General features: G+C 44.1%; 1 protein-coding gene across 1 annotated transcript; it reads right to left on the bottom strand.

The window, feature by feature from the left end:
• Positions 1-5,692: 5,692 nt before the first annotated feature.
• LOC146656860 (transcriptional activator MN1-like) lies at positions 5,693-22,305 on the bottom strand. Its single transcript, XM_085424638.1, has 3 exons — positions 21,442-22,305; positions 17,721-21,326; positions 5,693-7,187 (listed from the first exon to the last, which is right to left on the bottom strand). Exons 2-3 carry the CDS (start codon positions 21,256-21,258, stop codon positions 6,976-6,978), a joined length of 3,750 nt encoding a protein of 1,249 aa, XP_085280764.1. The 5' UTR covers positions 21,259-21,326; positions 21,442-22,305; the 3' UTR covers positions 5,693-6,975.
• Positions 22,306-25,845: the final 3,540 nt, after the last annotated feature.

Below are 25,845 nucleotides of genomic sequence, written 5' to 3'. Positions count from 1 at the left end.
CTCCCTGGGCTATCTGTCACCCAGCAAGCAGGCCCAGTCACTGGGGGACAGGCTTTACTGCTCCTTACACACAGAGTGGAGCTGACACACACACACACACATCTGTCGTTCTCTATTTTAAAAACACACAATCTTCCTGTTTTTCACAAACACATTTAAAAAAAAGTTGTGCACCCATATCGCCATCTAGCACGCAGCTGTCAATCACAGTTTCTTGCAACACCGCATCTGTTAACCCCCCCACCACCACACACACACACACTCAAATGCATATATATTGTCCTCCTCTTCTTGTCTCTTTGCTTATTCACTGCACCAATTATCATTACCCTAATGATTTCTCAATGGCCCTCAGTCCTCTCCCTCTTCAAAGGCTATCTCTACCTTGCCCTCCTCCCTCTCAATTTAGGGCCCAATGAGATGTCCTGACATCCTTGTGTGCTATCATTGGCACGCACACAAACACACACTCGCGCACACGAGCAAGCCCTGTTGCGTGCCCCAGAGGTGCGTAGCGAGACAGTAGGTGGGGAAGTTCGGCAGCACGGGTGTACTCAAAGCTGGAGAGAGTGGTTCAATTTGTGCGTGCATGTCTCGGCTCACATATTTGTGTCAGAGAGGGGAAAAAAACAGAATGAGAGAGAAAAAGAGGAGAAGAAAGAGAGAGCAGAGAGAAAAGGAGAGACCAAAGAACTATTTTGGCAAATTTGGTGTTTAAATGTTCTTTTTTTTCCCCACTAACTCTTCTTCTTTTTTTCTCCCCCTTCAGTTCTCTTGGAGGCAGTGTATTGATTTTATATTAGGCCTGAGCTACCATCTGGCTGCTTTTCATTCCTCTGTTTTTACAAAGCACAGAGAGCACAGAGAAAGACAGAGAGAGAGAGTGATCGAAAGAAAGCCGGCAAAAAATTCATTATGCGTTAAATAAAGACAGTCAGAGCATGCAGAACAGTTTTTGTGTGTAAGTGCGGGACAAAGTGTGTCTGTGCTTCAACATATCAGTTTATGTCAGAGAATTATGTGTGTGATGTCTTATATACAAGCATGTGGGTAAAGAATGCAAAGCTTACTAAATGAACTGCATGGAATTTTCTGAGTTTTCTCAGGGGAAATTCTTCACACCCCCACCCATAAGTTCCTTTATCCTTTTCCTCATGGTTGTCCCTTATTGACAAAAAGAAAAAGACAAACAAATAGTACCCAAGAGAAAAATCTCAGCCCCCGAGAGCCACAAATCTTTGTCTCCCTCCATCGTTCCCATTCTTTTCCCTCCCCGTCTCTTAGGAGCTAGGTAAGCAAGCACACAGCTCTGTCTCATTGCCTCCTATCACCCATTGATTTGTTTCATCAATGTGTGATCGTCTGATGACAAATATTTAACATCCTGCCACAGTATTGATCTGAATACTCTGAGTGAAATGGGAATTGGGGATATACTTTCCCCTCAAGAGGTCAGGTTTGTGTTTGCTGTCTGTCTGCAGTTCGTTCCGCCAAAAGCACGTATTGTTTTTCATGACTTCACTGGTGTACATCGCACGGGCTGCAAAGTTCATGTGACACTGCAAAGTCGTCTGTGGGATTTCAGTTTTACATCCGTGCATATTTTACATGCTGAGAAGATCTCGTGTGGTGACAATGCTGAATAAAATACAAGATATAGCATCAGTTCAGTGAGTTCTTATACTGAAATGCAATGTTAGACTCTATGGGAGAAGGGGAAAAAAAACAGAATATGTTTGGTTTCACATAGCCTCGCTGCGTTTGAGGATGCTAGCATAAGGCTGCTGATGCTGAGTAAGTTGTCAGTAAGTGTGGCTGTAGGGTACTGAGATCCAGGACTGCTCTGTGATTAATGGTAGGGGACGCGCCCCACTAATTGTGGATCCTGACACAGGCACACGTCCCCAGACAAAGCAGGACAGGGTAGAGCAGGGTGCCATGCTCAATCACCTTCCAGTGGAAAGCTCGTGTGCTGCTCTGATGAGGGGGGGGAATCAGTGCTAGGAAGGTCACAGGATATCTAGTGATGACAGTGAAGGAGAGTTCAGAAGAGCCTTTGGTATCTAACCAACTATAGGAAGTATAGTAATTGGAAGTATAGTCAAGGGTCTGTGTACAGCCAGGATAGGGATTTACAGAGTCGCAGAAACTTCAAGTACTAGTAATCTGTCCTTACATGCAAGTGATTACTCATTAGGTCTTACTTCATCCGCATTACATTATCCTGATTGGATCTGAAATAAATCTGCATGAGGTCTGTGTAACTAAATGCACCTGTTGCAATATGGCATCACAACAACTTTATTGCTTAACTGCATTCGGTTCTGCAAGGACTTCATCACAATGTAAAGTGTGCTACTTCTCTTTGCTTCTCTCGGCTGCACCATACGCAGGTCCAAAGTCCTTGCATTTCCCAGGAGTTAGTGTTTTTAAACATACTTCAACTCCATAATTTTACAATACAGGCAAGCTTTTTACTGGACTGACCCATGGACTCTGAAGAATAAATGAAGAATAAATGGGCCCCAAAATGCAAATGCTCTGTGCTTTTCTTCCACCTGCCGGCATCTTTTGAGAGCGAGGACAGATGGATGTCATGAATTGGCTGAAGCGAGGGACTCCAGACATTCAGCTCTATTAAGAAATCCCTTAATAGGGGGAGGGAGCCGGGCGGTTTTCATATTGTTTCTATCAGCAAAGAAGTTACTACAATGGGACAGTTCTCAGAAAGACTCATACTGTTAACATTTTTTTTGAATGTTAATAGAGTTTTGAGTGCATTGGGTTATTTTTTTCCAAGCATGTGTGGGGAGTTGTATTTCCATGTGTGTGTATGCATGCATTAACATTTCTTAATTGTACCTTGGTGCCTCCACAGCTCCATGTCCTGGGTCTAAGTCATTCAGGCAGCGCCCCCCTTGGTCCCTCCTTGGCCCCCTAGGCCCCCAGGCCCCTGTGAGCTTCCCACAAAAAGTCCACAATGCTATTCAAACAATAGGCCAAGGGACAAAGAGCACATTTACACAAGTAGAGGGGTTTTTTTGAAAGCAAAAAGGCACTGTTTGGAAGATTTCCAAACTTCTCTCCCCTCCCAAAAAAAAAAAAAAAAAAAAAAAACGACCACCCCACACCCCACCTTCCAACTCCTTAGCTTTAAAAAAAAAAAAAAAAAAAAAAAAAAAAGTTCACCATTCCAGTGATGGAGACGTGGGAGCCAAATATACTACATCCAGCCCAATCCCACCCGCCAATGCACAAGCACCCCCAATTTAGCCAAACCCCCTCTTTACAGGACAAAAGCCCTTTAGAGCCTAAGTGTATGTGAGGGCTCTGGTGGATACTATAGTGGTTTAAAGACCGTGGAGGCCTCTAAGAGACACTTCTTTTACTCTCAGTCTCCCTCCATTTCTCTTTCCTTCTCTCCCTCACTCTCTCCGTCTTTCTGACTCTCTCTCTCCCAACCAGTGAAAGGTTCAGCAAGGGGTAGGAGTTTAGAGAGAGATGGGAGGGGGAGGTGAGAGTGTAGAGGGTGCTCTTATGTCAACATTGTGGTATTTTCCCAAAGATGCATATCGCCTCTATACAAATAGGAGATGTATTTATAGGAGTACATAGAAAGCTGCGTGAGTGTGGAGTGTTTGGCCGAGCTTTCTGGCCACGGACCCCACGGCTCCATGGATGGTCTTCATGGCTAGTGAAATTGTTATTCTTTAGATGCACGTTGGCTGGGAAACACACAAGTTCTCAGGCGACCACACAGTATTCTCCCTCCCAATATGGCTGCCATGCAGAGGCGCCCATTGATGGAAAATGCCCAGTATCAAAGATCTTGACTGGAGCCAATATCCCAAGGCTTCTTTGTCGCTGTGTCACACATGGCATGTGGCTGGGCAGCTATGGTATGTTTGAGAAAACAGAGCAAGCGAGCTGCATTTCTATGCTTCTATGACACACAAAACCCAATTAACCTGTTTAGAGCTGCAATAACTGCTGGATTTAGGTCTATTACAACAACAAATTGACACAGAGGAAGATCGTGAGACTGCATGTCAGACTGTGATACAGTTTTCTCTTTGGGATGGCAAAAATAGAGTTTCAGGTAGATACCAGTTGTTTGTTATTCACAAACTGTGAGCTCAGAAAAACCTGTGAGCACAAGCCCTTGTCCTGCTATTTAAGAGGTCAGCCAAACCAGACAGGTAGGCAGGTAGCGTGTCACCACAGGAGTCTCCTGGCATGCACAGACTGCAGTGACTCTCTAGGAAATTTAGCACCTTGGTATGAGCAAACACAATGCCTAAGCATAGCCTAGATTTAGCCGACAATAAAAAGCACTTGAACCTGTTTTGATCAGTAAGCAGACACCCAGTCTATCCCTAAAAAAAGACATGCCTTTTGATTTAAGTGACTCACTCCTGTCAGCTCTATTGCATTTTACTAGTCTAACCAGTGTCATCCACGACTTTGAACCTGTTGTCCTTTTGTACAAAATGTTCTGTGAGAATAGACACGTGACACACAAAACTGCCTTATTATGAACAAATGCACTGCATGCTTGGAGAGATTAAATGCTTACATTGCGCACTCCGCGTCGCGCTAAGGCAAATAAACGTGTTGGAGTATTAAAACCAGACAATCTCCACCTTAAGTTTTATAGTGAACAGAACGATCAGCATTTATTCCCCATCTATCTCACACTCACAGTTATTCTCCCGCCCTAAACAGGCACTCCCGACTTATATGACAGTCCCTCACATAACCAGTCTCTGCTGTTTGCTAACGCTGCAGCTCTCTGTGCTTCACGCTCACAACAGGCTGTGCAATCCTACACAGCAGGCGCCAAGTACAGCAGCAAGCACAAACACACCTGAATGACACAGACAGGGTCCTGGAGGGAGCTCCACTTTGTGTGTGTGCGTATCCTAGACCGCAGTGATGAAGGTTGATCGCTGGTCCTGTTAGGTAGCATTGACGTCTCCACCTCAGAGCTGGCACACAGGGGAGTTATTGATTAGCATTAAGCATCCATGCAGATGGCCAATAAAGAGCAGGTGAGCCAAAGAGGGTCTGGGGAGTGGAAAAGGGTGTGTGTGCGTGCGTGCGCGCGCGCGCGCATGCTGAGGCTGCTGGAAGTAGTGAGACAGAAAATTGGAGAATAACTGATTTATTAATTTACATTTCTGTTTCAGTTATATGCCTTTTAACATTATTTGTATCAAGAACTAATTTTATTGTTTTTCTTTTTTTTTATTGTCATCACTGCTGATTTATTAGAGATGTATTAGAGGATGGGAGCAAAGATGTCAGGGAAGTTGAGGGAATAAAATGCAACACATGTCGTAAGCAAGTATACATGAAATGAATTGTCTCGGCTTCTAAATCCACCAGGAAGCCACATTTTCCAGCATTTCTCATGCGCCTGCTTCAGGCTTTAATATGACACCGGTTCCAGCACGCTTGTCAGGTGTTATGTATCAGTCCACAACTTTCCTGTCACATCTGTCGCTTGGAATATACTCTAGATTTCCCTGATCTTCAGAATACGCACACGGTATTTCACAGTATTTATTATTCATTAAATAGACAATCTGTGTTTAGCTTGTTCTTGTATTTAGTGTGTGTGTGTGTGGGGGGGGGGGGGGGGGGGGGGGGTTACTCTTAGAAAAAACAAACAAAATGAAAACACCAAGGCCACCTTTAACGTCATATTTATTGTTATTCAGTTACTCAATAAAACATATACAGATATATACAATATGCAGGAAAACAGACGACTGCACTTTACATATTATTAAAAAAAGGAAACAAAAAAATCAGTTTTTAAATTGCCGTCACAGTCCTCCATCTATTGTTTGAGAAATTCAAATTCAACAGAAGCTTTATTTAAAGATTACAAGATTGCCTAACACACAGCAAATTTTCTCTTATTATACATGTGCAATACCAATAATCTTTTTTTCAATTCCCTTATTTATCAATCCCTTGACCTCCATTTTTTTCCCCTTTTTTTAGTTTTCATTGGCTGAGTTGTATACAAGTGGTTGAGCTCACAAGATCTACAGAAGAGAAAAGCAGAAAAAAGTATAGAATAGAATAGAATGAGGGAAAGACATTCTCAGAAATGCAAATAATAGAGAGCTACAACAAACCTTATGATTTAGAGCAGCAAACGATAAAGGTTAAATTTCGCGTTGACAAAGAGGAACAACTTTGTGTTCACAAGGAAAATTGCTGAGTTACATTCAAGCGTAATCCCGCCTTCCTCTCGTTCTCCTTTTTAGTATTTGGGGTGTTTCTGAACCACTGGGCCATATTTAATTGTAATACAGGAGTGAAAGGCCAGGATTTTATTTTATTATTTGGGGGGGGGGGAGTTTTAACTGACATATGCCGAAGTTGCCATACACATTACAAAGGCAATCTTAGCTAAGTTTAAGAACAGGTAGTAATATAAGTCATAAGACTAAACACTGGTATACAATCAAAGCCAATGACAACTTCACCTCTCTCCTTATGCTTCTCGTTTTTGCGTTCTCCTCCTTTAACATTTCTTATTTTTCTTCAACCGAGAAAAGAAAAGAAAAATAAATGATTTGAGGTTTTCCAGATGTGGGCATCGTCGAGTAGAGCCCCGTGCTGTTATTGTCCAGCAGTTTTCTTAAGTGTGACTGCATGTATCAGAAAACAAAACATGGTGTTCGAGTGTCTGTGAGCATGTGTGTGTGCGTGTGTGTGCGTGTGTTTGTGTGCGTGCACGTGTGCGTGTGTGTAGCTGTATTTGTGTTCCATTTGTGAGTGTAAATGTCTTTCTCTCCCTGAACAGGCAAGAGCGGCACACAGTCGTTCCATCCACAAATTAACATAGTCGCATCCTTATCGTGGTTAAATGTCTCTGAATCTCTCTTTCTTGATATTTTCTGATCTTCTTTAATTCATCCTGCTGGGTCATCGTCTTCTTCTCTTCTTTTCCCCCCCTCAAGTTAGTGCCGCCACAAACGTCCCAAATCGGTTTGAGATATCAGAGTGGAGAGAGCGCCACGACGAGACGGGCCCCCCTCGGCCTTTACTGTCCCCGAGCTCGTCTGTGCAGTGGACAGACAGGCACTGCAGGTGGGTTCCTCCACTGCTCCCACCTCCTACAGCCCCAGGGGCTCCAGCTCCAGGCTTACTCTGGGTGAGCTCAGATTCTGCAGACAGACAACAACAGAGAGGAAGCGGTTAATTAAGACAGCAGAAAAATGGAAAAAACAACTTCAAGCAGTTGGCATTCTCTGATTCAGACGAACCATTTAAAGTACACACTTTTAATTAAACAAGTGTCATCTTCACATCCCACTCTAAATCTGCACTGTGAAATTAATTCAACATTATTCCACCACCCATCAATAAGACCCGAATAGGAGGATACAAGCAAAAGCTCCCCTCTCCTCGCATCCGCCTCCTGTCGCCTGATATAAACACGTGAAAACACGGGCGTACGTTAAATGTAAGCGCATATATTTTGGCTGCGACCAGGCATGCAAATGTGGAACCCTCCTAATGACCTCTGGTCAGTGGGCCAGAGAGTACCGAGACACCTGTCCTTTAGCCCCGCTTGACCCAATTTACTGGTATAATGATCATGCCCCAGCATCGACCCTGTGTCACCAATGTGTGAAGCGTCATAATAAATGGTTGCAAAAAGCCTTGTGTTCTGTTCAGTGGAAAAATTAGCCAGGAGAAGATTTTTTTATTTATTTTTTTAAATGTGGCACATCACAATTCATCAAACATATCTGCCAAGATGCAGACTGTAGCAATCAGAGAGAAAAGAGGCCAGAAATAAGGAAAAGTTGGGAAGCAGGCACATAAAAAACTAAAATAAGAGAAACACTAGCAAAGAGTTAGTGCTAGGGCTAGGTGTTATGACACAAGTGTTGCATCCTGTGTTTTGGGCTCTGCCTCCAAGCGAGCCCAGAGCAAAGAGAAAATGCGTATAAAGATGTTAAGGATCCTTCACTTAAATCAGTCCGATTAATCTCCCATCTCCTCCCCACACAAAACATACTCTGTGCGGATGGTTGAAACGGATCGGTGTGCTGCACGAAGACGAAGACCTTTGAGGTGCAGGGACAACTAGATGTCTGAGTGTAGAGACAGGTGGAAAACAGCGCTGACAAGCTGAGTTACATGCGTCAGAGAAAGGAGAGGCTGTGATAGACGACAGTCTGGGCACAGAGGCTGCAGATCACAACGCACCAGTCAGGCTAGCGCTCACCTAGGAGAAAAGAGAAGCATCGCGCCAGCCCCTTTCTCATCCCTTACCCTGTGTTCTCTTTTTGCTCATCCTCCTTTGCTTCTTAACCATGTTTTATTTTCGCTTTGCTTACCATTTCCATCTCCCTTCCTCTCTGCCCTCATAAAAGGCTTAGGCAGCAGCGATTTTATGCAGGCAGAGAGAAGGCCGAGCTAGACTAGATAAGACCATGCAGCTAGGACAACCAAGAAAGGCAGGAAGACATGCAGGCGCTCAGGCGGGCTTGCCCCCCAGCCCATCTGGGCTGCGACCACTGGAATGGAAAAGTGGGGGGATTTGGTGAAAGGTCAGGCAGCCAAGCCTCCCCGTTGTTCTCCATTTCATCTGCATCTCTGACTGCCGGTCTCTGTGAGCTCTTCTCTCTGTCTCTCTGTCTCCATCTCCCTCCCAAGGACTACAGACGTGGTGTAAGTGGAGGCTGAGGGTGCAGGGGGTAAGGGAGAAATGAGGATTTAGAGCGGTGTTGGTGGCAGTTGTGACAAGATCTCACATTTGCCAGAGGGTCCAGTCATACACCTCAGCACGGCTGATCCCCAACCCCCTGCCAGTATCGCCCCCCCTCTCCACCGTAACCACTCACACTCCCTCTTCCCAGCACTGTGCCCTCCAGCACCCGCCAGCAGCTCATGCTAGCTGGGCACAGCAGGGTCCGCACCGGCCTGAATAGGCAGCCAAGCGTTCCCGTGGCTCACTGCTGACACACAGCAAACTGACAACACACGCACCCAAAAAAAAAACCCAAAAAAAAAAAAAACCCCACACACACACACAACACGCCAACCGCTGCTGCCACTGCCATACTCACACAAGCCCTCAGCTGCTGCTCCACGTGCACACACATACGCCTGACTACATACGGACGTGCACGCAGAAAGACACACACACGAACCCGGCTACACACATTACTCAGCTTCAACACAAGGAAAAAGGTGGAAAATACACTAACAAAAAAATGTATGCATAGTCTAATACAACAAAATGAATATTTCCCACAAACATAAATGCATCCTTTTCATATTCTCACAGTTTATTTTACACATATACAAGCATAAGAAATGCTTTAAAAATACTACTAAACACAGGAGGAAAAAAATGGGGTGATTGCCATTTAGCATTAAAAACATGTGCAAAATCCAACACACAAACACTTGACCACCACATGATCAAATATATTAGTCAGTATGAGTATTATGAGAGAGACTGTGATTTTATGGGTTGAGGGGGGTAAAAAAAAAAATCCTGACACTACATTTAAATCGCAAGCATTATCCATGCCGACGGATTTGTTCAAAAGGTGGAAACGACGGTGTGAAATTCTAAATCACACCAGACCAAATCCCAAATCACCATGACATTTTACAAGCAGGAGAATCTTTTTTTTTCTTCTACCCCCCCCCCCTCAATAAGATCTATCTTGTTAGGGTTGTTCACTGACGAAGGTAGAATTCATATCCACGGTAATATCTCAATAATAGCCAATTCATCTGAAGAGAACAAGTGCTTAGCTTCAACAAGCACGCGGGGAAAATACCTAATAAAACGGAAACGGCACAAGCAGCTGCGCCGAGCCACAAATACACCTAAATATCCTTAACCACATTACAGCCACAAAAGATTACCAAAGTGATGTGTTAAGTAGGCACTGAATTTAACGTGATGCTCTTAAATCACCATATCTCTTACCCCAAGTGCAGTACATTTTTATTTGGTACCTGGTGATGATGCTCCCACACACACACACAGACATGCAGGCACAGCAGCAGCAGGGTTGTGGAGCTGTCTCACAGACACAGCCAGAAACAATTTACAGAGATGAGTAGAGCTCGAATGCCATGAAGGCAGGGAGCACAGCGCACAGCTCTGGTTGTCTGGATGACACCAATGTGTCTGGGAGCTGACGGCCTGACACGGGTTTACATGTCATGCCGCACACACTCAACACACCCGAAGCAACGCAGGAAGATAAACAATGGCTGCTCCGAGTCTGTATCCTCCACCCATTAAATAATAAGTATTACAGCGGCAATTCATTTTTTTCACTTACTCTTAAAAATAATGACGACTGACGCACGTATTGCATGTTTTTTTTTTAAATTAACTGATAGAAGGAAAGAAAAATAAATAAAAATCAATGCATGCCACATATTTGAATCTACAAAAAGCCTCCATCACACACATTTCCCAGGACTCGGGATCTCATGCGGCACACGCATGTGCAACCCCCTCCCCCCCCTTTTTTGTTTTGTTTTTTTAAATCCCGAGCTCTAGACTTCCATGACGACACTTCACCTTTAACCTCACACTCCTGAGGCCGTGACCCCATCCTCTCTGAACACAAACCAGACCAATCAGAATGCTCCACTCACTCCGAAAAGAAGAAAAAAAAAAAAAAAAAAAAAAAAAAAAAACACCCAAAGGCCTCCGCTCCTATGACAGTGTTTGACATCAGGTCAGATTCCTTTAGCATAACAACTAACACTATGGTGTTGTGTGAGGAGTCTGTCTTTGTCAGCACAAAACACCCGTTACAATCCACAGAGAAAAAGCCACAGGAAAAGACGTGCAAGAGTAAAAGTTTTGCATCTCTTCAGGAGTCAGACATAACCAAAGATGAGCAGAACACTTTGCAATCTTCATTATATGGTTTCAGTGAAACCTCAGAACATGCCAAAAATGATCTGAAGCGTCTAAGCCAAATAATATCCCTAAAAACAAAGAAATATGTTGAGTCAAGCCTTAATAAAGATCAGTGGGGCTAACAAAGGTACTGTCCCAGGTATCCATGCACCGGGGGGGGGCGCCTGCAAACTCCCCCTCATCTCCACCCAACTGCCGAAGTGTGACCTTTCCCTCAGAGCAGAGAGGATATCTGCGGGGAGCAGGGGCACATTTCTCAGGCAAGGGCACAGAGGTTATTTTGGTTTGAATTTCCTCTCTGTTCTCTGGCCTGAAACATAAAGTGGGGGGAAAAAAAAGAGAGAGAGAAAAACTTGCCCAGGCAGGCTCTGCCCCCAGCATTTGTTACCTTCTCACCAACAACACACCCATTGCCATCTCCTCAAACTCATACCCACACAAACGCACGCACACACACACGCACACCTCTGCCTCTGGCCACAAGAAGCGCTTAGTAAACCAGACACAAATCAGAAGTGATTTAATGCCTCTTTCATAACTCACAACCATGTCCGGGACCTGTCCAACATGTCATCCAAGTCAGTGACATATTGATCTACTTCACTGTCTCTATTTTGTTTCACAGCACAGTACTGCGTGCTTCGGTCTTTTCGGAAGGGTTCGCGCACACATGAAAACAAAGGCTACTCGAAGATGTTTCTCATGCCTTTGGATTTTGTTTCGAGCTAAAACAATAATGTGCCCAATTTCATTTTTCACCACAACCTGCCACACACACAAAAACAAAACAAAGAAAACCCAAATCAACATGTACAGTGTAAGGAGTAAAATATAGAATATTATACTGTTTATTTAGTATTTTTCTAATTGGTGTTAAGTAGGGACAGTTTTATGGACAGACATATTTGAAGAGCTATAGATACACAGCTACACTGGGAAAAAAAAAAAAACTCCTACACACAGACTAGAATGAACAATGGTTGTGGTGCATGAAAGTGATGGAAAAATTGAATTATTTTCTCTTCCATAAATGCAAATGGTAGCTATTACCTCCTCACTCACCTCGTGAGCGAAACCACAGATGTTCTTTTAAGGGGAAAAAAATAAAAACACACACACACAAAACTTCTCTCTATCTCTCTTAGTTTCTCTTGCCCGCCATCGGTTTCTACTTCTGTCTCCCAAGAGAAACAGCTCCAGTGTCATAACTCATTTGTCAGTTCCACAATACAAATTAAACACTGCCTGACGACTACCTGTATGGCACATAACATAACCGCTCCTGGCAGCATGACAACATCTACACCTCTGGAAAAAAGAAAGTAAAAACACACACACACACTTTTTAAAAAGCTGCACTTGACTAACAGTGAATACATGAACCCAGGACATCTTTCGGGACCTTTGTATCAAACTGATTTTTGGGGTTTGGTTTTTTTGAAATGCGTCTGTCTTCTTTGGACCCCTGTGTCGCTAAACAAGACACGTGGACATTTTTGGAGGCTTGCCACTTGCACCCACATTCAAATGCTTGGAACTCCTCCCTCTGTGCATCGCCTAGGTATAATCAGCTTTCCATTCCTTGCTGCTTCCAAGGAGAATATTTACCACATGCTGAGACAAGTTTCATTTTATTCTAACACTTTTCCCCAGGGAAAACAAAACACCGGATGCAGGTTCTATTTTGAAGAGTTGAAACTCCAGCAACGCAAAAAAAAGTCTTGACACTTTGGTTCGTCTTTTTCTCTCACTCTCTCATCATCAGTCACCAGCACGTGTCTTTAATAGGCTTCCTTTGACTGTCTTGCAAAGATCCCAAGGAACATGTCACACGCAAACAGAAACTGTCTTAAATCTAGATGCTTTAAATATAAAGACGGATGCATTTCGATACTGTATACTTTACACTCAGAGTAAATACTCTTAAATGTTTTGTTAGGAATCACTGTGCACGCGCTCCAACGGGAGAGACACCTGAGATCTGAGGCTGAAGCCGTGGGCATGACACTGAGTCTAAATAAATCAAACTTTATGTCCACAGCAGGCAAATGCATATGCAAGTTGCAGTGCCAGTGCACACACACACACACACACACACGCTAAAGGAGTAAAAGAAAATTTGACATTAAAATATTTTAATGCATATTGTTTGTTTGTTTTTTTATGTCCACACTACAGACACTTTTTCAAGTGTTGCCCTTTTCTTGCATTAATACATCTGTGCTGCTAAAAACTAACCGTCCTTTGCAGCTTGGATGAACCTGTCAATAACCAAGTCAGCTTGAAGTAGTCACTGGAAGATGAATTATGACTTTCGGAAAACAATATTAACAATGCTAATTGCTATGATTATCATAATGATGAAGTGCAGAAGTGTGCGGTGGATGTGTGTTGTTGGGAGAAAAAAAAAAGTCGATATAAAACACCTTGTAATGACAGGTAAAGAACACAGACTGCCCCAAGCTGTTTTTTCCCCTCCCCCCTCCATATTTCAAGCACGTGCCAATCACTTTCTTCTATTTTAGAAAAAGGAAGCACAAATTACTGGCGTGATTTGAGGAGCTGTTGTCGTACCGAAATGTCAAAGCCAGGTAGTCTCGCAGGATTGTTCTCCATGCTATCAATACAGCCTCCTTTTGTGTGCTTTAAGTACTTTCTCGTAGGTGTGATAAAGACGAAAGCTTCTTCTTTTCAAAGCTGTCAAAGTCAGAGTGACAGATTTGATCATTATTAAAGCTGTTTAAGGACTGATTACTGAGCGTGAAGAGTGAAAACTATTCTAGGAGGTCAACTGTGAAGTGTGAAAAAAAAAAACTGTGTACGGGGCAAAAAAACAAAAACAAAACAGTGAAAAGTAAAAATAAAAATAACTGAATCACTTCCTACGCCTGCTGCTCGCCTGTTATCTTGACTATGCACGACTTTCCAAATGAGCGGTCAGCTTCTGGCAAAGATATACAGAAGAGAAGGGAAGAGGAAGAGCGTAAAAAAAATGCTTTTAGAAAAAGGAGAAATAACATTAACTGACATGGGAAAGTTGATCGTGTACACCTAAAAACTTCTTCCTCCTTGCTAAACCTCCTTGAGAGTTCGGGTAAGCCGAGCAGCACACCAGACTCTGCAACTGGTATTGCTGTGCCTGGGCGAAAGACTTGCGCTGCACAACGTCACTTAGATAGGAGGCCAAGTATGGGGTCCAGTGGGGGACATTACTGCCACACGCATCACTTTAACAGGCACAAAGAGACCACAGAGATGCGAGCCGGGATGCACAGATATCAGCACTCAGAATAAAGTTCCTATAAGCACAGTTTAGCTTTTATCTGCATACTCAAGCATCCAGTAAGTTACACACTGCTTGTAAATATCACCACTGGGGCTTATTTAAAGCATAGCAAGATATATAGCTCCTGAAATCCTCCTGAAAGACAAATACACACGACAACAGCAATTATTCTACACTTCCCTACTTTACATTTGAGTGAAATGGTGATCAAGATTGAAAAGCTTCAACTTCAAAGGAACTAAAGTGATCCTTGACCCCCAACGCTGGTCATTCTCACCTCATCAGATACAGATATCCAAAGTACACACAGCCTGCTGATTGCCCTGGTCCACTTCTCAAGGTAAATTTCTTGACACAACTGAGTAAAAACACTTTGAGCACAAAGCCTCAAGTTTCTCTAGAAATAAGCCATTTTTCATATAGAGATACATTCTCTGAAAAGATGAGCGCCAGACAACTGAACTAAATTTCAAAGCATTTTTTTCACCTTTAAAACAAGGCTTTTATCTATTACTGTTCATCATTACTGAAGTTATTGATCTGACACAAGAATAAAAAGAATCTATGCATAATTCTAAACAAATACTAAGACATGTGCTGTGTGTACATGCTGTGGTGAGGAAAGAAGTGTGGTTTTTTGGAAGGGGTCAGAGAACTATTTGACCTGCAAGGAAAAAAAATGTAACATGGCTGCACTTCTTTTTAGCCAGCATGTACGACTCACATGACAGTTATAGTTCCACAGCATAGAAATATCTTAACAAGTCATGTCATCTTTGAACATTCGTTAAAATGTCCAGATACGTGAGGAAGAATCATTTTTACTGGAATTACACAAATTAAGTTCTTTGTAATTAAAATGGTCATTTTTCTATGACCCAGTTAAATTTCGTTAAGCCTAATGGACTAAAGAATCGCCTTGATTTATTTTACATTAGTGTCACTGGCATTATCTTGCCAGTGGCAGATTTTTGTTTACAAGGCTGAGGACTTATAACTCGACTCAGTGGTGGAGATGGATATTTTTTGCAGTGTGAAAAGCCTGTGGGATGTTATGGAACTACACTCTGGGCTATGATTTATCTTAAATTATTATGTTATTTTGCTCCCTTCTGTGTAGCCTAAGCATCAGATTCAATCTTAAAATCCCCCTCCCCCCTCTCAAATACACCTCCACCCTTTTTTCATCTTTGCTGTCTGAAGCACTCAAATGAGAAACTGTCAGGAGCCGTGATTTGTGCTAACTAGCTATCGATCGCTCCAGAGCTGCATGCCTTGTGTCCATGCAGGGAGGGCTGAAAGAGGAAAGGAGAGAAGAGGAGGAGAGGGAGGAGAGGAGAGGAGAGAGGAAGGAGAGGAGGACTATTCTGCCTTAAATTACTGATTTTTGCCTATTGAAATTTTTTTTAAATGTGCCATCAGCCCCAGAGGAATTAAAATAGTAAATGCAGCAGGATGAGTGTGGCTGACTGCTCATCATTGTTAGATTTGCTCAGTAATTATAATCAAAATGAGTTACCATGTATACATCTCTGACAACAGAAGCCTCTTTAATTATGAGGAAGCACAGGATAGGTGAGCAGAAATGCACCAGTTTGGCTGATTGTGGATCACATTAATATGCAGCACACCGCTTGTTACAGTTACTTTATGACCGGGTGAACACAAAAAAACCTAAATGGTGAGTCAGAGTGCTTTTTAGATGTAATGCCACCACTGCTACAGCGAGACGTCCTGTGCTCAGTCTCATAAACAAGTGTGCCTGGACTCCAGAGTCCGCGCGATGCGCGTCCCCGCCCCTCTCTCTGCGCTCGCGCCGATCAGAACAAAGAGGCGTTCGAGACGCGCGAAGCCACTCGCGCAATTATATAACCTATCCATATTATTATTATATATCAAAAGACGCAGGGGCCTTTCAGCGCAAACCCGCCACTGTTCAACCATTTAAAAGCTTGTCCGTCTGCTAACACCGACAGACGCCTCCGTACAACGCTGTGGTTTGAAATGAGCGACTAAAGAACCCACGCGAAAAGGAAAAGGGAAATAAAATGAGAATGAAGATACAAGTAAAAAGAAGCAATAAATATAACACCAATAATTAAAGTAGCATATTATAATACACAAAGCTTGTCTTAATGATGCAGTTACGCTCCAAAAACGATGTCATTATGACTAAAGCACGTAATGACAAATCATATTGAAGCATCATAAATTTAGGTTTTTAAAATAAATGTAATTTATTAATATTATTAATTTCATTATTATTATTACATTATCATGGCTCTAACAGCTAAATAGTATATTGGTTTGTCTGCATTTTATTTATTTAGAGCCACTAAAAATACAAAAAAATAATAATAATAAAATATTAATATTATTAATAATAATAATAATAATAATAATAATAATAATAATAATAATAAAGAAGATAAATCGCATTGTATCCATAAACCACGTCTGCAGACTGCAGTTTAAAAAACTAATTCTGTGCCTTAGAGTCAGTTTCTTTTTCCAATTTCATTCAAAAACAAAACAACCAAAATAATGTTCTGTAAATAGTAAAAATATTTATACTTTGACTGTGTGAGACAATTATTTTACATTATTCAAAAGGGACAGGGAGCAAGACGAAACAAACATTTAACAATTAAAAAAAGCATTTAACTCTTTCATCTTTTTCGCCATTTCCATTTCTCACGTAAAACAAAACTGAAAATGAATGGCATTAATATCACCATGCTGTCTAATCTCATGTCCAACAAATGTTTAAAAAAAAATCCTCTTTCAGCAGCTCAGTATTATCTCATGGTAATAACAAAAACAAACACGTAACAAGGCGAGGGGGAAACCCCGCTGCGAAAACGCATATCCTCAGAAAGCTATTAATCTTACAATGTAGTTGTTCACCCTGAAAACCGAGATAAAGAGCCACAGGAAATGTTTACTTTTCTTGAGCTGTTCTTTTGAAGTGCCTCTGGACTGAAGAACCCTATAAAATACTTTGCATGAATGCAAGTTTATTTTGCTTATTGTTATTTCGGTTTATATATATAGATATATACTCGCGTGTGTGTGTGTGTGTTGTTTTTGTTTTTTACATTTCGTACTACAGACCCAATTCAAAAAAGAAATTATTTTTTCTTTGTCTTTCTCTCTTTTCAAGACTATGAATGGCTCTACTATTAAATGTAGTATCCTCCTATAAACGTTAGACCTCTAAAACCCAAAGGCCCCAGTAAACGGAGACGCTGCTTTCTGCCTGCGCAATGTGGACAAAATGTTTTCTCTTGTAAGTGTCACCTGATTATTTTACATATTTATACTGGTGCTGTTATCACTGCATTTCAGATTTTGAAAATAAATAAATGACATTTAAGAAAGAAAATCTGTTCATTTGCATGAGCATGAGCTGCTGATGTAATGTGAGTGGCGTATGAGAGAGACTGTGACGAGGGTGAGAGAGATTAATTAAAACTTAAAGAAAGAGACTGTTTCATTTACCTTCTTTACTGCTGTTCTGGCTCTTATTTTTTTCCCAGGGTCCCGTGGCCTTGTCATCCTCTGACCCGTCCATCATAACCTTGTCACTGGGCACGTACCAGGTGGCGTGCTGCTCTGCCATGAGGGTGTCAAGGTCAATAGTGCCCATTGAGCCCTTCCCAGCATCCGGGCTGCAGCTCGCCAGCTCATTGTCTCCGTTCTGTGAGGGACAGTCGCCATTCTTTTTGCCTGTCTTCATGGCCAAGGGCTGGTCTTCAGAGATACTGAATTGCTGCCGCTGTAGCTGGATTTGGGCCTGCAGAATCTCCAGAGGATGGATTTCTTCCTGGCCAGAGGTGCTGGATGGGGTGCGTACCTGTTCCACCCCAGGAGTGCCCGGGTGGCTGACCCCACTGGCCCCTGTGCCCACACCAGCATTCAGTCCATAGGTGTCTGGCGTCGAGGTAGTATGATTGTTAATGCCCATGCCAAGGGGCTTTTGTCCATTTATCAACCCGTGGTCACTCCTCTGCATTTTGGGTGAGCCGTTGATTATAGGGCTGCGATTAGGTTTGCTGGCTGAGGCCCCTCCTGCATCTGAGCTGGAGGACACCTCATCCTCATTGCCATAGTGGGTGCTGACATCTTCAGAAAAGTCCACTCTTGGTGAGCTGCTGTCAGACTTGGCAACACTTTGAATGCCACTGTCTAAAGAAGACATAAGGTCAGCCTGGTCCCCCAACATTAGGTCACCTCCTTTCCCCCAAGAGGGCGATTGGAGTTGTTTCTCATGGGGCGTGCCCCCACCCCTCTCCCCAACGCCAGCCGAGGGGGTCTGCTGGCCTGGACTTACAACAGGGTTACTATTATCAGAGGAAAAAAAAATTCCAGGGCTCACATGTCCACTGTCTCTTTTTCTCCTCCCTCTCCCTCTCCCACTCCCTGTTGTTGCCTTCCCCTCACTGCACGGGGTAGCGTCCATGTTGTAATTTGGGGAGAGGGCACTGGCTTCCCCCTGCACCGTCTGGCTTTGACTTGCAGGCTTAGAGTTGCTATTCCCAGTGCCAGGCATCTGGCTGTTCTGGGAAGTGCTGCTCTGAAAATATTCAGGACCAGCACTGCCAGTCCCATTAGATGTGCTGCTATTAATGTCCTGCTCAGTCTGACTCAGTTTTCGCTTGCCCTCGTTTTGGTTCTTCTTGTTGAATGTTACGTTAAGATTGGGGGCCCCTAGGCTAGCGATCATGTTCTGGCAGGCTGTGGAAAGGGCCGCTAGGCAGCTCTGGCCGAAAACACTGTCTTTAGAGCTGGTTTTGCTGAAGTTCCCGAGGGACAGATTTCCAAGCTTACTAACAGACGACCGCTGGCCCGAGGGGAACTCAGACTGAGGAGGGTAGTTGCCAGGTGAGGTGCTCACCCCCTGGGGAGCACTGTGAGCCGGCCCCTGACGGTTAGCCCCCCCATAGGGAAAAGCTGGCTGTGCACCCATTGAAGGTGCAGGGAAGTCAGCTGGCCGTCTCTCTGCTGGTGCATTTGGATGTCCTGCTCCTGCTCCCGGAGACTGCATTTGTGTGAGGTTGCCCATGTTGCCACTGAACTGTGAGTGCATGCCTGGGGAATGAAGGTTCTGCACATGTCCATCTCCTGGTATTCTCATGGGCTCCTGCATGCCGATGCCCGGCCTAAACATTATCCCAGCGCCGTTCTGTTGGAGCCCCATGTCATGAGGCCCTGACTCATTACCCGCTCCACCCATACGCCGTGACATCATTTCTCCTGGTGGGTGGGACCCCTGAAACCAGGAGTTCTCCTGAGTTACATGAGGATTTTGCCCATCAATGTTGGGCATCCTGCCACTATTCTCCCTGTCAAAGCCAGGATGAGGCATGCTCCCGACTGGGCCTCCGTGAACCATTGGGCCTGGAGGTACATCGCCATGGTGACCCAACTGCTGTAGACTCGGCTGCCTCATTCTTTGCTGTTGGTTGCGAGAGGCCATCTGCTTTATCATCATAGCTGCATTCTGGCGCTGCTGCAGAGACTGCTGCTCGGGCCCTGGATGCTGCAGCGGACCTGGTCCAAAACCTTCATTCACGGGTGGGGTGAACTCTCCAGGAAGGCCAGGGTAGGCAGATGGAGAGAGGTGGTTGTCCATACCGCCACACCAGCCCTCGCCGCCATGTGCATTAGGAAAGTCAAATCTAGGCCTTTTCGCCATGTTCATATAAGGAGAGTCAAAGTGTTGGAGCCTCTGATTTGCAGGCTGTTGGGAGGGAGGAGGAGCTGGCTGTTGCATATTAAACATGGGGTCCCCATAGGGGTGCAGGCCCCTGTTTTCCAGTCTGTGAATGGGATATTCAAACTGGTTGTGTTGGCCAGGCATCATGACCCCTCCATCCAGAATGTTAGGGTTAGTAGTGCCGGGCTCAGCCTGAGGGGGTCGAGGGAGGCCAGGGGGGCATGAGTTCTGTCTGGCTATCAAGCCAGCCTGTTGTTGTTGCTGGATGAGAGGATGTCTTGGATTGACCCCAGGCTCCATTCCCACGGGCACTTTCCGGCCATTTCCAAAACGTTCAAAAAACACTCCGTGCTGAGGCTGCTGGGGCTGGGGTGGTGGCTGGTGTCCCTTAGAGATGCCCGGCATACCTGGTGTCCGTGGCATGCCAGCGTTCCCTGGGAAATTCCCACCGGGAACTGGTCTTCCTGGCCCAAAATGTGGTAACTGAGATTCTGATTCTGAAGGAGAGAATACAGGTACATCAAAATGTCCAGATGGAGGTTCACTTGGAAAGTTATATTCTAATCCCTCTACGGCTCCTTGGTTTGGCAGCCGCCGAGGTTCCAAACCATGAGACTCAGATGAAGAGGATGAGGAAGAAGGAAGACCATGAAAGGATGCTGCTCTATTAGGTGACTGGTCCAGGGGGAGACAGGGAGCAGGGACAGCGTGGTTCCCACTTGGAGGGCCATGATGCTGAAAGTCAGGCATGTTACCAGGCCGCTGCTGCGGTTGCTGTTGCTGCTGCTGGGGAAAGCCATCACCCGTCTGTCCCTCAGCAAGAGGATCAAATCCTTCTCCAAAGCCCTGCTGTGGTCCCATGCCGTTATTGTTGTTGTAGCCCATCAGCCTGCCGCCATGCAGGCATGATGACCCTGGCTCTGGCCCTCCAAAATTCCCACCGAAATGGGGGTGATGTTGGTGGGGGTGGGGTTGATGGCCGTGAGGATGTCCTTGATGAGGTTGCTGGTTATTAAAAAATCCATGCATTGGTCCTTGCCCCTGCTGCTGCTGAAGTCCACTGCCTGCATGCATGTCTGAGTGTCCCCGCGGGTGAAAGCTACCGTACTGCTCACCATTCATGTTCATATTGAGCCCGAGCATTTGCGGCTCGCTCAGAGGGCCCATGCCGGGTTCCACGGCTCCCGGCGGGCCTCCAGCATGAAAACCGGGGCCTTTATAATGGGAGCCCATGTTCAGTCTCTGTTGGTTTATGTTTCTCTCTGACTGGCCAGGGTTTCTGCTATTAATTTGAGAACCAAACTGCTCCAGCCCAAACATACTCCCCTGCAATCAATCCCACATGACGGCCAGTTTGCCAGACATCGGCACACTGTCTATTTTTCCGTCTGTCCCCAAAAGGAAAAAAAAAGTAAAAGAAAAAAAGATACAGAAGAACTATTCAGATATTTTTTTGAATCTACTGATTATGACAATTTATCTCATTTAAATGTCAAAACTCACCAAATAGGTTCTCATTGCTGTGAATATTTATCCAACTTCTCCAAGGACGCAGAGAAGGGACAGACTGTGTCCAAATACGCACGTAAACTGTGTCCCTGTTCCCGTGTGAATGCGTGCAGCACACTAGTCTTTTTGATTAAACAAACGAATAGAAAATCCGTCTAGTAAACTTGCTACACGAGCGACCTATGACATTCCGAAGTTTTCTGCGCGCATTTCTTCGGGGCGAACATGGCACAAATACAGCTCGCTTACAAACTAAAGGGTGAGCGCAGAGGACTCGAAGCAATCAAACGGGCAATAACTGCTTCTCTCAGCTAATTCATTATTCCAATCTGATGTCAAATGTCCCAGAATGACTTTCTGAATAAGGTCCCATGCTGGAAATAAAGGTGGGGGAGAGAAAAAAGTCCAGGCTTTGAGTGAAGAAAATCTTTCTTTAAATAAATACTGCCCACCGACGTCCTTCAAAACATCAAAAACGACCAAGCAGGCATGTAGCCAAAAGTCCAGTGTGATGGACAGTCCACAAACACGACTCTCCAGCCCAGCCGCGGGTGAACCGGGGCGTCTGTTTATGCGACCTAAAGCCGGAGGAGCAGCACGGCGCGCGCTACCCGCACTCCACAACTACGGAGTGGCTTGACAGCATCCTTCACCCACTGTCGGTCATGCGCTTTGCAGCGAGGCGCAGGTCCCAAAGTCCTTTCCGTGCGTCTCGATCCTGATGCGTGCGTCCCCTCCGTTTACCGAGTTTTGTCTGGTGTGGTCTGAGTGCACTTGGGAGCGATTCACAGATACACTCGCTGTCCGCTCTACCGCTTGGCGCTGTGTGAGATCAACGAGTCCAGAGGAACCAGCAACAAGTTTTGCATTTCTACAGCCACTGCCATCCACGAGATTTCAGCCAATCACAGAGAACACGGAAAGCTTGAGGGCGGGACAAACGCTGTTAAGGTGGTCCGCAGAGTAAAAGCGATTGTAAACTCGTGCGTGTGCGTAAATTCGACTTTAAAAGTAATGTTTTGCCCCAAAAGAAAGCACAAGTGGGGATTTGCACTAGATGGGATATTGCGGCTGAAAACACAACATTAATAAAAAATAACAGAGACTTTCTGCCACACTGGCGTATACCATAAAATTATATTCTGATAAGGAATGGGAAAATGAACTGAATGAGACTGCGTGAAGTTAAATTCTACCCAATGCTGTTCTCTTTGCTCCTTTAGACCTTTCCACTCACGGTCAAATACATTTTTTTATGAATTAAACAGAGTGATCCACGCAGTATCCAGTGTGCTTTTAACAGTTTACGCTAGAGTGCAATGACAGAAAGCCCGACTGTAAAAGGATCTAGTTACACCAACTAAGGGGTTAGACGAGTAAGCAGGAGTTCACAGACTTTCTAGCCCTACATTAAAATAATAGTAATGACGACGATGATTTGAGAAGAACTGGTATGCATCCTTAGTGCGGAGCTAATAATCCGAAGGTTGGATTTGCTCTCACGTGTAATCAACTGCGTAAACATTCAAAATCTCAATCTGAAATCTATCAGGGATAATGAAACTTCCCAGTATTGAGCTCCGTAGATTGATTTATGACGCCTAGTCGGAAATACAGACAGAAATTCGATGCAAGGATAAAAAGTCAGTCAGACTAATATTATAAAGTGTCGATCCACACCTCGACGGCCAATCACACTGTCCTCATTCCACATGTTAAAAAAAATCCCCCTTAAAAGACTATCTGAACTAAATTATATGGACGGTATTGGGCCGCGGTTCCGATAATCAATACTGTTCTCTTAGTATTATAGTCTTTAAAAGGCAACATTTTTGTAAGAACAGATAAGCCTGATTTGTTTTTAAAGGTTACTTAGAGGCCTGCAACAGCCTAGGCTATCTGTGTAAGGTTAAGTAGCGCCATATCCAAAGATAAGACATAAAACTGCCAGAACAGCCCATACTCGTGTTTTGAGACAATAGTCACAGCATAACAAACAGAATATGAGCGGTTATCACCCTCATCTAATGTCCGAATAATACATTTGTAAGAAGTAGAGCATATGTGAGTATATTTCACACAGTGTTTTTGAGGCTTTTCTCAAATTTATTTCGTGTTATGTGTTATGTAATTCTGAATGTGTGTTCACGCGTGCAGCTCACATATTTGCTTATAAATGTATTTGGTTTGGGATATTTTACACCTCTTGGACACGGTACTTCTCGTGGATTTTATTTATCCAGTGCATTTGTCTTTTCTTACCAACTTACAAAAAGAACAATAAATGTTTAAAAAAGCACACACATATATATATTCCACACGACCTTCCTCCTGCATTTAATCCCGGTGTGAATAGACAAGGAAGTTTTTCTTGTCTGTAGATTCTTAAGTAACCCACAGTGAGGTTACTATAACAAAGGCAAGCGGGTATTTAGAACAAAGGGAGCGTGCTGGTAACAAAACGCACTTTTAATTCACCAAATGTGGAGAGTTTTTTTGGTCAGAGGAGAAAACCATATCATCTTTTCTCGACACTGTGGGAAGTGGGAGAATTTGGTGTTAATACAGCTCTATACCTTTGGGGTATCCATGAGAACTTTTACCAAACAGACACAGTGCCACCTAGCGGATGGTGTCAAAGACGGAGGAGAAGACTTGGTCAGAGTGAAGCTTTTAGATATTAGTTTTTACAAACTTGAGTGTGTAATGCTCTAAACTGCTATACCGACGTAGATTTATGCACTAATTTATTTGTCAACAGCAAATATAGTATTTTCAAATGAATTATTTCAATACTCAGAGGTATACTTTAACTGGGAAGATGGAAAGAAAATGTGCAGCTACTGTAATGTCACATGGTCATTCAGTGGAAAGTGCTGTTTTAAAAAAAAAAGTGATATTTTTAATTCTTTGTTCAGCGAGGTCAGTGTGTTGCCTCTCTTCAACAACCACAACACACAACAAATACATGATGGGATGTATATAATGTTCAAGCCTATTACAATAATGCACATGCTACATTTCTCCTCAGTGTTGTGGATCATGAAGAGGACAAGCTCTGTGTTCTGAAAAGAAATAACCAGCTCTGTATGGCGCAAACTTTGATTTAACAGAAGCAGACAGAGTGCTCAGCTTTGCACCTAGAGAAAAAAAAAGGCTGAACCTGGAAGCAGGTCAGAACAAGGCACTCAAATATACGTGTGCAAATGCACTTCTTGAAGCTGGGAGAACGGAAGCTCGTGTTGCAGAGGCAGTGATGGGTAGTGGCTGTGTTCTGAGGGAGGCTTGGAGTGAGAGGGGGACGGGGAGGGATGCTAAGTTGTTCAGATGTGCTGAATGCTGTTGTGTTATTGCTGCTAATTCACGCTCGTGTTAATCGGCTGCCTCCGTATTCCAAAAGCCATCTGGATCTATCATGACAAGAATTTTAGTCATGGAACCTGAAAGTGTGAGCATCACCCTGTGCTTTAGACATTAGGATTCATGGGTTTGTTTGTTTTTTAAATGTGTAAAGACTAGACTGTATCCCAAAACCCAATTAAGAGCATTAGAAGCAAATATTCTGCAGCTCAACAGCAACAACATCAAGATATTGTTCTGTCTGACAGTAATACTAATAACTCTGTGATACAGAGCCTGCTAGTTCTGTCTACACTGTCTTCTCAAATGGAGACAGACAAGTTAAGTATGACAAACTGATGGCACGGTCTCTTTCCTCCTGAGTCCCCAGTAATGATAAATGCAGCCCAGAGCTACTGCTGCTGAGGCGACTTCATGACAATGGAGAGTCTACAGGCTTTCAAGCACTGTCACAATACCACTCTTTTCTACAGTGATTTAGTACTCAATTTGTCTCAATATTTTACTCAATAGGACAAGATAGCATAAGTGGGTGCCCTTTTCTACCCTTAATTCAGAGTGTTAAGCTTTCCTCAGCTAGACATATATTACTGTGGGGGGTTGCCCAAAGAGACAGTTACTTCCCTTGTTGGGGGTACAGTGTCCTGTGCAGCTCAGGCAGTGAGCAGCAGAGCATCAGTATGTCCTCTGTGGGCCTGTCATTCAGATGAGGCATCGCAGCTCCCTGGGTCAGGATGGGTTAAGCAGCATCTGTCATCCAAAAGAACCACCATTGTATTAAGGGGAGGGTGGCAACAGCCTCCTCCTCTCCCCATCCCACCCCACACGCATCGCTCGACTCCGCACCTCTCTCAGAACAACAGGAAAGACTCAGGAGAATCTCTGGGGCTAAACTTGACCCGAGCCCGGAGGATGAGGAAGCGCTCGTGACATCACTGCTAACCCGTGTAGACCAGAAATAACTTTCCTCTCCAAGAAAACCTGCAGCCACTGAGCAAATGTGGGCCCCCCCTGGGGAGGGCCACATACACAAACACG

The sequence above is a fragment of the Rhamphochromis longiceps genome, linkage group LG12 (assembly GCF_057381845.1).
Source record: "Rhamphochromis longiceps isolate RC_006_pf linkage group LG12, R_longiceps_female_GT1.1, whole genome shotgun sequence".
Classification (NCBI taxonomy): Eukaryota; Metazoa; Chordata; class Actinopteri; order Cichliformes; family Cichlidae; genus Rhamphochromis; species Rhamphochromis longiceps.
Note: the sequence above shows the minus strand (reverse complement) of the source record. Positions and strands in the feature narration are given on the sequence as shown.